The 12,877-nt window shown below is 45.4% G+C and overlaps 1 protein-coding gene across 1 annotated transcript; it reads left to right on the plus strand.

The window, feature by feature from the left end:
• The first annotated feature begins 7,600 nt into the window (after window positions 1–7,600).
• LOC110145325 (retrotransposon Gag-like protein 8) lies at window positions 7,601–8,827 on the plus strand. The gene has a single exon (XM_020905560.2). It carries the CDS (start codon window positions 7,667–7,669, stop codon window positions 8,006–8,008), a length of 342 nt encoding a protein of 113 aa, XP_020761219.1. The 5' UTR covers window positions 7,601–7,666; the 3' UTR covers window positions 8,009–8,827.
• The last annotated feature ends 4,050 nt before the right edge of the window (window positions 8,828–12,877 follow it).

Below are 12,877 nucleotides of genomic sequence, written 5' to 3' on the forward strand. Positions count from 1 at the left end.
CTCCTCCAGGGGATCTTCCCAACCCAGGGATCAAATCCAGGTCTCCCGCATTGCAGGCAGATTCTTTCCTGTCTGAGCCACCAAGGAAGCCCAAGAATACTGGAATGGGTAGCCTATCCCTTCTCCAGGGGATCTTCCCAACCCAGGAATTGAACTGGGGTCTCCTGCATTGCAGACAGATTCTTTATCAGCTGAGCTACCCAGGAAACCTATAATAAGGTTTAAGAGGTGAATAATCAAATCTCCAATGCTGTACATTTTATCATTGCTGTTAAAATACCATTGTTTGATTGGTAAATTATAAGTAATTTCTCCCCGGTGTCTCTCTGCTTCATAACCACCAAACACAGGAGGTTTTTAGTGCTAGATGAACAGTTTATTTTAAAAGAATATAATGCAGGAACAGCCAGAAGGAAGATGCATAGGCCCAGGTATGAGGAAAGGACACAGCTTCTGTGCCCTCACCAGGCAGGCCACTCTGCCTGCATCTCCATATGTTCACCAATCTGGAAGCTCCAATATTATTGCATTTTGACCCCTATTTGCTCTACATAATTATTCCACAGACATGAGAATGGCAAAGCCCAAATCCAGGATAGTGTTTACATGAGGGACAAATGGAGCCACTGTGTTTGAAGTTTTATTTCCTTAGCTGGGAGGTGAGTATGCAGACATTTCTTTTACTGTTTCCCATTTCCATATTCCTGAGGTACTTCCTCAATAGAGGACATGACCCAAGGCCAGATGGAAGTGCTATTTATATTCACAGGTTTGTCTCAGGGTCTACTTTCCAGGAATGTACACACAGAGACCTTATATATAAAAAATGCAAGCAGTCACACCCAAGAAAAAAATAATGGTATACGCTCTATCTTTCAAATATTGGTGGGAAATAATTTGGAACCTAGAATTCTACCTCAGCCAAACATTTGAGTATGAGAGTAAGTTAAATGCATCTTTCATGTATATGGTGCCTATGTGTGCATTTCCAGTAAGTAGACCCTGAGACAAACCTGTGAATATAAATAGTTTACTTGAGAGGGAACCTTAGAGAGCAGTGTGTGGGGAAGTGAAACTTAGAAGGAAGGCAGCCAATTAAGAGGGATGATCTAGCAGGTGGGCACTAGGGGTAACTGGAGGTTATTCATAGAGGGAGTATGATGGGAGACTATGTAGAATGCACCTCAAATCCATCTCAAGTATGGGACAAGGAAGCTGGAGTATAGAGCCACCAAAACCGCAACCATTATTTAACAAAGCTACTTCCAGGGATAATAAATCTCTCACACTTCCAACTGGCTTTGGGTCACATCGAGCATGTGCCAAGGGTGAGGAGAAAAACCCTGAAGTAGAGAGTCCTGGGTGATTGTAGAAAGGAGCTTAGTGGGTGTTGTGAGACCTGGCTTTGAAGAACCAGAATCAAAATACATAAGCCAAGGTCAGAATCTTTTTGACATTGTTTGCAATACTCTACCCACTGTTTGTGTAAAATTTTCAATAAACTGGAATTACACTTCTTCTTTTGAGCTGAGCATGTATTCAAGTTTCAGGAACCCCAGTCCCAGAGAATTGTCAGATGAGTTTTCAGCTGCCTATGGGTTTTCCAGGTAGCTCCATGGTAAAGAATCTTCCTGCCAATGCAGGAGACGCTGGAGACATGGGTTTGATCCCTGGGTGGGATCCCCTGGAGAAGGAAATGGCAACCCGCTCCAGTATTCTTGCCTGGAGAATCCCATGGACAGAGGAGCCTGGCAGGCTACACAGTCCATGGGGTTGCAAAAGAGTTGGAAACCACTTAAAGACTAAATGACAACAACAAAGGAATGTTTACATTATAGACCTTAAAAGCTTCTCCCAGGGAAAAAGAGAGCAAGACCTCTGTGGTCTGTCCTGATTGAAAATGTCCTGGGTGAGTAGGCACGGGTCTCTCCCTGGGATTTCATGATGATCTTAGGCCGCAGGTATCCACAACTCAGTTCTTGTCATCCAGTCTAGAGGGCCCCAAGGTAGGTATAACATGTCATGTCCTGCCTGAGTGGTTCCTCAGCATGCAGAGGTCAGAGAAGCTCCCCTGGTCTCCCATAGCACTTGGAACTTTATAGCCCCATTATTAAACTCTGTGTTAAAGAATGAGTGTGTGGGAGTTTAAAGAATGAGTGTGTGAGGTACTCCCACTTGGTTATGGTCACTGCACCACCAACCCATATACTGTCTCCATGGTGTTGTTATCAAAAGTGGGGTCCAACTGCTCACTGCTCTGAAGGCAATAAAGAGGCAAGGTTGGTGGAAAGGAGTTTGTTTCAAAGGCTGGCAATAGAGAGGGGTGGGGCACTCCTGTCCGAAGGCTGACTCCCCACCACTGATAATCAGTGGGCAAGAGTTTCAGGGATATATAGGCAGACAGATGGGGCTACATGCAGAAACAGCACAATCAGCTCTAACAGTAATCTTGAAATTTGTCGTGTGGTGGTCTGATTAGCTTCAACTTTATTGTCATTTCCAGGGTTAGTTTATTCCCACATCTTTGAGACCAGTTCTCAGAATTGTAGCAGCTTATGTCATAGCAGCAGTATTGTCATTGTGTACTTAACTTCTTCCACCTGGTTGGGGTTTCAGTATATCTACAAGACAGCTCAAAGGATACGGCTCAGAATATTCTCTATAATCCTTGAGGAGGAAATAAAGGTCCTTGACTTTTGACTAAATTAATATTATTATGTCCTTTTAGACTGTTTTCCTTTGCTTCTGCATTTTCTCACTTCTCTGATTAAATTTATTCTTTGACTAAAGTTTTTCTACAGACAAAAGGCAGGTGGAAGACATGGAGTTGGGGGAAAGGACTATAGGGTCCTGCTCCATTTCAGTGTGTATACCTCTCTCTAGAGATTCTCAGAAATGCTGTTTTGAGTGGTGAACAGCTTTTAAGGAAATGAGTTCGATGAGCAGATGGTCAGTGCCATTTGGGGTATTGTTATCAACTAGACTCCATTTCAGCCTAGGACAGCCACAGGTGGCAACAGATGGCCTTCCCAAGCATGTGATGGGAATCCAGGAATGAATCTTTGTCATCATTCAGATGTGGCTTGGATGACTGGATCCACTCCTGCTCAGCCAAATGGGTGTTGTCTTCCCTCAGCTATTGGAGGTTCTCTGAGCTGTCACCATCCACAGACCAGGGAGAGCTTGGGGCTGGTTCACCCTCCCACTCTAACTCTCCCAGGGGGACTCATGGCAAAAAGAAGTGCCCACTTTGGATGGAGAGAGCCCAGGTTTGGGGAAAGAGACATAATGGGAAGGGGATGTTAAACATCCTCAATAGAAAGTTAATATCTACAGGACAAAAATCAAGAGAAAACTTTGGGAGTCTTGGAGGACTTTTCACATCTGCTTTCCATTTGGGATCAGCAAGAATAAACAAACAAACCAATGCACACTCATAAACAAACAGGCTAGTTGGATGTTTGCTCCTGACTGTAAACTGAGGCAATACTAGGGTTCACTTTAAGTATTTTTTCACACTTAGGAATATTACTGTGGCTGCCTGATGTCCAATGTCACAAAACTAGTGTTTCATATAATTTGAATTTTTTTTACTTGTGGATAATTCTGGAATAGCCTGGTCCACAGGAGATTTTACACTTGAAGATCATGAGATCACCAAGCATTGTCGCAACTCAAGAAAGTGGAGACAAATTTGCTGTCACCTTGTTGGTATGAGGCAGCACACAAGTCCACACCTCCTCTATCTCCTCACACAGGAAAAATTAGCATCTTTAAGATGTTGTGCCATCCTATTTCAGACCTGAGTTTGCATTTGTGTTTGCTTGAGTATTCTTTTATATCCCCCCTTTCACATTTCATAATGTTCTTTAAATGGCTTTTAAGATATTTCAAGTATATTCCTAGGCACTATTTCTTTTGAATTGCTTTCCTGAATTGAGTCATTAACAGTAGTGTCTATTTTAATTGATTATTTACTGAATTATATGAAAGTGTGTATGGAATATATATTAATTTTGTACTCAGCTATACAAATGAATTCAGATATAACCTGTAATGGTTAGTTTTCCCTCTTTCAATTGGTTAATGTCTTAGTTACATTTCCCCCTTATTCTCATGTATGGAAATGTATACCATCATATTGGGAAAGCATCAAACACCTCTTTTGTCTTTTGGTTTCTATACTGATAAACTTCTTTGGTCTTTTAGTATACCAGATTAAGAGATTTTGTATCATTTGACCCTCTTCACATTGACTGGTCATGGTACATTACTCCTTGAATATGCTACTTTGAACTATGTTGACTAATGTTTGGTGTGGTGAAAAGCAACCACACCTACAACCAGCGGTGTGATACTTCTCCAGCTGAGAGATGCATGGATAAGTAAGAAAATGCATTCAAAGAACTGCACTCAAGTGGTGTCCAGGTCCAAAGGTGTGCAAAGGATATGCTTAGGGCAGAGGGGCTTGCAAGCTAGCTAACTAAGTTGCTTCAGTTGTGTCTGACTCTTTGCAACCCTATGGACTGTAGCCTGCCAGGCTCCTCTGTCCATAGGATTCTCCAGGCAAGAATACTGGAGTGAGTGGACAAGATGGGTTGAAAAGGAAAGACTGTTCAACTCCAAGAAGAGGAACTGTGCTCTTTTTCACGTGCTGTGGGCCCTACAGCACAAAGTCTAGGTTGCTGTTGTTGTTCAGTCGCCCAGTCGTGTCCAACTCTTTGCAACCCCGTGGACTGTAGCCTGCCAGGCTCTTCTGTCCATGGAATTCTCCAGGCAAGAATACTGGAGTGGGTTGCCATTTCCTTCTCCAGGGGATCTTCCCAACCCAGGGATCGAACCTGTGTCTCCTGCATTGCAGGCAGATTCTTTACCATCTGAGCCACCAAACGTGATCCAGTGGATGAGGAAATGACAAACTACCCCAGTATACTTGCCAGGAGAACCCCATGAACTTTACAAAAAACAAAGTCTAGGGCTCCTCCCCTGATTCCAGTTCTTAGCCGGGGGCCCGCCTTGGAAACCTTGGCCCCGCCCCTTTGATTATGGCCCCGCCTCTTCAAGGGCGCGTTCAGTCGCTCAGTCGTGTCCAACTCTTTGCAACCCCATGAACTGCAGCAGGCCAGGCCTCCCTGTCCATCACCAACTCCCGGAGTCCACCCAAACCCATGTCCATCGAGTTGGTGATACCATCCAACCATTTCATCCTCTGTCGTCCCCTTCTCCTCCTGCCCTCAATCTTTCCCAGCATCAGGGTCTTTTCAAATGAGTCAGCTCTTCGCATCAGGTGGCCAAAGTATTGGAGTTTCAGCTTCAACATCAGTCCTTCCAATGAACACCCAGGACTGATCTCCTTTAGGATGGACTGGTTGGATCTCCTTGCAGTCCAAGGGACTCTCAAGAGTCTTCTCCAACACCACAGTTCAAAAGCACCAATTCTTTGGCACTCAGCTTTCTTTATAGTCCAATTCTCACATCCATACATGACCACTGGAAAAACCATAGCCTTGACTAGACGGACCTTTGTTGACAAAGTAATGTCTCTGCTTTTTAATATGCTGTCTATATTGGTCATAATTTTCCTTCCAAGGAGTAAGCGTCTTTTAATTTCATGGCTGCAATTACCATCTGCAGTGATTCTGGAGCCCAGAAAAATAAAGTCTGCCACTGTTTCCACTGTTTCCCCATCTATTTGCCATGAAGTGATGGGACCAGATGCCATGATCTTAGTTTTCTGAATGTTGAGCTTTAAGCCAACTTTTTTTATCTTTTTTTTTTCATTTATTTTTATTAGTTGGAGGCTAATTACTTTACATCATTGCAGTGGTTTTTGTCATACATTGAAATGAATTAGCCATGGATTTACATGTGTTCCCCATCCCGGTCCGCCCTCCCACCTCCCTCTCCACCCGATCCCTCTGGGTCTTCCCAGTGCACCAGGCCCGAGCACTTGTCTCATGCACCCAACCTGGGCTGGTGATCTGTTTCACCCTAGATAATATACATGTTTCGATGCTGTTCTCTTGAAACATCCCACCCTCGCCTTCTCCCAGAGTCCACAAGTCTGTTCTATACATCTGAGTCTCTTTTTCTGTTTTGCATATAGGGTTATCGTTACCATCTTTCTAAATTCCATATATATGTGTTAGTATACTGTAATGGTTTTTATCTTTCTGGCTTACTTCGCTCTGTATAATGGGCTCCAGTTTCATCCATCTCATTAAAACTGATTCAAATGAATTCTTTTTAATGGCTGAGTAATATTCCATGGTGTATATGTACCACAGCTTCCTCATCCATTCGTCTGCTGATGGGCATCTAGGTTGCTTCCATGTCCTGTAAGCCAACTTTTTGACTCTCCTCTTTCACTTTCATCAAGAGACTCTTTAGTTCCTCTTCACTCTCTGCCATAAGGGTGGTGTCATCTGCATATCTGAGGTTATTGATATTTCTCCCAGCAATCTTGATTCCAACTTGTGCTTCTTCCAGCCCAGCATTTCTCATGATGTGCTCTGCATGTAAGTTAAATAAGCAGGGGGACAGTATACAGCCTTGACATATTCCTTTTCCTATTTGGAACCAGTCTGTTGTCCCATGTCCAGTTCTAATCTTCCTGACCTGCATACAGGTTTCTCAAAAGGCAGGTCAGGTGGTCTGGTATTCCCATCTCTTTCAGATTTTCCCAGTTTGTTCCACAGACAATCATGATGGTGTGATCACTCACACTCACCTAGAGCCACACATCCTGGAATGTGAAGTCAAGTGGGCCTTAGGAAGCATCACTACAAACAAAGCTAGTGGAGGTGATGGAATTCCAGTTGAGCTATTTCAAATCCTGAAAGATGATGCTGTGAAAGTGCTGCACTCAATATGTCAGCAAATTTGGAAAACTCAGCAGTGGCCACAGGACTGGAAAAGGTCAGTTTTCATTCCAATTCCAAAGAAAGGCAATGCCAAAGAATGCTCAAACTACTGCACAATTGCACTCATCTCACACGCTAGTAAAGTAATGCTCAAAATTCTCCAAGCCAGGCTTCAGCAATACGTGAACCATGAACTTCCAGATGCTCAAGATGGTTTTAGAAAAGGCAGAGGAACCAGAGATCAAATAGCCAATATCTGCCGGATCATTAAAAAAGCAAAAGTTCCAGAAAAACATCTATTTCTGCCTTATTGACTATGCCAAAGCCTTTGACTGTGTGGATCACAATAAACTGTGGAAAGGGCGCGTTAGCCACGCCCATTTCTCCTTCGCGGGGCGGAGCCCTGATCATCTCCAAACCTAGGGCGGCTGCCCCTCACCACCACTGTTGCGCCTGCGCACTTCAGATCACCTGTCTCGTGGGCAGAGCCCACACTACTTAAAACTACTGCATTCTGCGTCAGGAAACCTCGGACCCGCCCCTCAGACTCGGACCCCGCCTCCTCGGGCGGGCGTTAGCCCAGACTCCTTCCCTTATTCCCGCCCCGCCCAACTCAGCCCGAGCGTCACGCCTGCGCACTAGCAACCACCAGGTCCTGTGGGTGGAGCCCAGCCCCGCCAGTTACAGCCCGTGGCCCCGCCCACCTGGGACCGGGCCCACGTCCGCACACACGCACTTCCCGCCACGCCTCTTCACCGCCCATTGCTGAGTCCAGTGGAGCTCGGAGAAGCAAGCAAGACGCGATGGATGGCCGAGTGCAGCTGATCAAGGCCCTCCTGGCCCTGCCCATTCGGCCCCAGACACGTCGGTGGAGGAACCCGATCCCCTTCCCCGAGACGTTTGATGGCGACACCGACCGGCTCCCGGAGTTTATCGTGCAGACGGGCGCCTACATGCTAGTGGACGAGAATCTGTTCACCAACGATGCCCTGAAGGTGACATTCCTCATCACCCGCATGACCGGGCCAGCCCTGCAGTGGGTGATCCCCTACATCAGGAAGCAGAGCCCCCTCCTCAACGATTACCGGGGCTTCCTGGCTGAGATGAAGCGGGTGTTTGGATGGGTGGAGGACGAGGACTTCTAGGCCTGGAGCGCCTCGGGTCTGGGGGCGGGTGCTCGGGGGAGGGTCCGCCGCGCCAGTCGCCGCCTCCCAGATCGCCACAGGCGTCCTCCCGCCGTGTCCCCCCTCACCTTCGGGTGGCCGCGATCTCCCCCGTGCTCGTGTCCCCTCCCGCGTAGTGCTTGCCTTTGTTCCAGGAATAGCTCTCCAGGTTCCAGCTGCTGCGGCCGCCCTCGGGCCAGCCAGGCCTCTCCCCTGCACACTTGAACTCGGTTCTGCACTCTAACTGCAAGCCGGGTTCCTGTTACCCACGGGGCAGACCACCCACACCCGGCCACTGCCAACCACCCACCTCCTGCCAGACTCCCAGGCCCGCCTCGGGGTGGCCAGAGACCTGCGCTGTGGCGGCCATCACCGTGCACCGCATTCCATCCACAGCCTGCAGCCTTTGGCGATCTGGACTCACCCGGGAGGTGATTGAGCTGGCCACAGCCTTTGGACAAACAAGGATTCCAACAGCTCGCCACCATCCTGGAGGGGCCGGCCAGCCTTTCACCTGTGGAACCGAAGCCCTCCCTACTCCCAGAGACATCTTCTGTTCCTGCTGGGTGTGACTGCCAGGTCCCAGGGGTCCCTGGCAACCAAACCGAGTCGCTCATTTTCTCCTGTGAACTTGTTGGTTTCACCCAGAATCCAGTTCTCTTTTGAATGTGCAGCTGTCTCTCTGACGTGTGCCTTTTGTTCAGCACAGTAACCCCTGCACTCTGCCCAGCTCTTCTACACTACCTGGACAAACGTTTTTTCCTTATTTTCAATAAATGTCAGATGCTGTTCAAAAATAAATCGAGTCTCAATGAATATGGCACTGCGACCTCCCCAGTCCAGTAAGTGGGGTCCATGACTTGCTCAGAAGGTATGTCCCCTGCCATTCTGTGGCTGATGTGGTGTCTTGTATTATCCAGCAAAAAAGATAACCTTGTGGTGGTCCTGGTGATGGAGACCCCACTGGTGATCATACAGTCCTGAATGCTGACTCTTCCAAGCCCATCAGTTCCATGCCCCTTCCTTGGGAAATAGATCTGGATTCGATTTTGGCCAAGGAGATATCAGGAAGAAATCAGCTAGGAGACTTTGGGGAAAGACTTTCTCTTTTCCAAAAACTTGCTTTTGAAAGCAAAATAGCTAATTTTTACAAATTATGAATCCCACACATTTGTTGGTGAACATCCGTCAAAGTTTTATTTAATCTATTACTGAGGAAGCTAGCAGAATGAGAGCTGGTTCAGAAAAGGTATTTACATTCATAGAGCTTTGATTGTTAAGCGGAGGAGAAGGGAGTGCAGAGCTGCTCTTGTTAAATGTAGGTGGAAAACTGGTTGAGATCATGCAGGAAAATAAAATTATATATTTTCCAATGGGAAGAAAAGCAAAAAACGTTACTCTTTACTGTTTCTCTTCATGCTAACCTATTAAATCATGAGTGCTGAAAAAAGCCTCTGCTACTTCATCTATGGCTGGGCAACTTAAATTTCCTAATAGTCAATGATTGCAGATGGGCTTATAGGGCAACACTCGTGTGATATTAAAAGGTAATAGAATCATCTCTCCCTAATGTTTATTCTGAGTTATTTTTCCAGAATACATGAAAGAGTTAAGGAAAAGACTGAGCTCAGTTCATGCATGCGTTGGCTTAATATGTGGTAGAAAGCAAAAATGGGCCATGATTTCAGGACAAAAAGACTAAAGTTCACAGGCCAGTCCTTTGACTTCTCTTCCTTCTGCATCTAAGACTTTCGACTTTGTCTTAAATTGCCACTTAATCACCCTTCACCTTTTGTTGTCTTTCTGCAGTTCATCAATAGCCTTGTGTACAATTGTCTATTTTCACAGTCTTTATATTAATAATTACCACTTATTCTGGACCACTCAAACTCCAGAGATATTGCACCTTCCAGGAAATCTATTTCCATTAGTGTCCAATATCAGTTTACCACTAGCGAAATTTTTGATCATTGCACCATGACCACATCACAAGGGTTATCAGCACATCACTTACCACCAGTGATATAGTCCCCATTTCTAGCCAGCTCGCAGGTATTTGTGTTCCAAAATCCTATTTCATAATCTGCTTCTTAGGACCGCTTCTAGAACCAAATATTAGATAGGCCAAAAGGTTTGAGTTTCCCTAAGATGTTACAGAAAAACCCAAATGAACTTTTTGGCCAACTAAGTATTATACTTGTAAGTTCCCCCAGAAACATCTCAAAAGCACTTGTAAGAGAATGAAGGTTTGCATAAAGGGAGAATTTGAAGAGCTATACAGTTCCAAGGGTTTCCCGAGTGACACAGTGGTAAAGAATCTGCCAGCAACGCAGGAGACACAAATTTGACCCCTGGGTCATGAAGATCCCCTGGAGGAGGGCTTGGCAATTCACTCTAGTATTTTTGCCCCGAAAATCTCATGCACAGAGGAGCCTGGTGGGCTACAGTCCATGGGGTCTCAAAGAGTGGGACACGACTGAGCATGCACAGTTGCAATAGAGGCCTCAGCTTATCCTACAGGGATATCTAAACTAGGATGGCCATTCAGAAAATTTATGAATGGAGAAGATGAGGCCGGGTATTTGTGCCTCCACACTGACCGGTCATTGGATGTGGTCTTACCTGGAGGAAGTAGTGTACCCCTGGGCAAGGCAGCTCCCTTCAACCCATAGCAATTCCTAAAGGGTGATTCAGCTATATTCCTAGCATCTGGGGGCATGAGTGCCTCAATCATAAAAGTGGGATCTGAGCAGTACATTACACCATCCACTTCATTCATCAAGAAAGGAATGGGATCAGTATGATGGAACATAATTCAGCACTTAAAAGGAATAAGATATATTTATGCCAGCTGCTTTGGAGAGACTGTTGCGAGGTTTCTAGATACAATGTGTAGAAAATTGCCTAATGTAACCCTCTTTTTTTGTTAAATATACATTAACCCCCCAAAGGCTTACATATGAATACACACATCCACACATGTTATGTAGACATGAAGAACTAGGTGGTTAGTATGAATCACAAGAAGTGGGAAAGGGTTGATGCCATAGATGGAGTAGGGACTTTTGTGGAGGACTCCTACACAAAAGGAAAGGAAAAAAGCTGCACTAAAATGGGAAATGGATCTGGAGCAGATTTTGGCCAAGGTGGTGTCAGGAAGGAATCATCTAGGAGGCTTTGGGAGGGGTTAATATGTATCCCTGAAAACTGGAAAATCAATAGAAACTTGTGAGAGTGATATAATCTTAATCGGGGTCCTGACAAGAAATAGATGTTACACACAAATGTAGCAGTGAGGGAAAATTAAATGAAGAGACTGTGTAAAAGGGTTTCAGTGTGGTTAAAAGAAATTGTAATACATTGGATAAATTTTGTACAGATACTCACTCCTCACTGCCCTGCCCCCGCCGCCACCTTTGGGATGGAGTATACACACCTGTTCCTCTGAATTTAGTCTTGGCCATGCACTTGCTTTCATCAGTGAGATATGAGCAGACATGAAGTGCCTAGAGGATTTCAATATACTTGTGTGGTTTTGCTAGTCTTCTTGCACTCCTATGATTGTCTTGAGAAGAGCTTGCCCCAGGAAGCTGCTGATCCCAGTGTTTGAGCTGCATAGTAATTCACATGGAGCAGATCTGAACACAGTTTACATCCTAGAGCCAAGCCCATCCAAACTGCATCTTGAAGCAGAATAGCCCCAAATAACCCATAGCACATGAGAAAGGAGAACAGGTGACTGTCCTTTTGGGGAGGTATCTTATACAGCATTATTGTAGCAATAGTTAACTGTTACTGACACCAACAAGAGATTTTGAAATACCCTGAGGCTAGCAATAGTGGGGAGCTGTTACCTCCCCCCAAAGCATGAAGGAAGTGTTAGTCACTCAGTCCTGTCCAACTCTTTGTGATCCCATGGACTGTAGTAGCTCGCCAGGCTCCTCTGTCCATGGAATTCTTCAGGCAAGAATACTGGAGTGGGTTGCCATTTCCTTCTCCAGGGGATCTTTCTGACCCAGGGATGGAACCTGGGTCTCCTGCATTGCAGGCAGATTCTTTACTATCTGAGCCACCAGGGAAGAAGGGGTAGTAATGGCAGGGAATGGTTACTGGAACACAGTAACCTGGACAGAATTTGTGGCCTTTGGTAGAAGAACTCAGCCACAGCCATCTTTTAGTCTGGTAGAGATGGAGCCTTCGCAGTGGCCAAACTCAACAAGAATCCAGAAGGCAAGGGAGAGAGTTATGCAGTCCATAATGGTCAGCTTCCTGGGCACAGAGTAGGGTGGAGGAGAGCAGTAATAAAGGAACAAATGGAAGATATTGAGAAGATATATGAACAATCCATTCCAAGTGAGGAACATGCAAAGAGATGCACAATCATATAAGTAATCAGAGAGATTTTAAATAGAACAACATGGGATCCCATTTCAAAACTATTATGTTGGTAATAGTAAAAATAATGACAATATCAAGTGTTGAAGTGACATGGGGAAATAAGAATTCTCATATACTTCTTTTTTTAAATTTTATTTGGCTGTGCTGGGTTGCTGAGTGCGGGCTTCTCGTTGTGGTGGCTTCTCTTGTTGCAGCACATGGGCCCTAGAGTGTGCTGGCTTGGTAGTTGTGGCACATGAGCTTAGTTGCCCTGCAGCATGTGGGATCTTCCCAGACCAGGGATTGAACCTATGTCCCCTGCATTGGCAGGCAGATTCTTAACCACTGGACCACCAGGAAAGTCCTCATATACTGCTTTTGACAGTACAACAAAATTGGAGATGAATGTGGCAATGCCTTATAAAATTTGACATACATACCCTACAAACAAGCAATTCCAATAAAGATGTTGCC

This window comes from Odocoileus virginianus, unplaced genomic scaffold, assembly GCF_023699985.2.
Source record: "Odocoileus virginianus isolate 20LAN1187 ecotype Illinois unplaced genomic scaffold, Ovbor_1.2 Unplaced_Contig_1, whole genome shotgun sequence".
Taxonomy (NCBI): Eukaryota; Metazoa; Chordata; class Mammalia; order Artiodactyla; family Cervidae; genus Odocoileus; species Odocoileus virginianus.

Excerpts from the sequence above, each read along its gene's own strand:
- LOC110145325 (XM_020905560.2), top strand. The coding sequence starts at position 7,667 with ATGGATGGCCGAGTGCAGCTGATCAAGGCCCTCCTGGCCCTGCCCATT.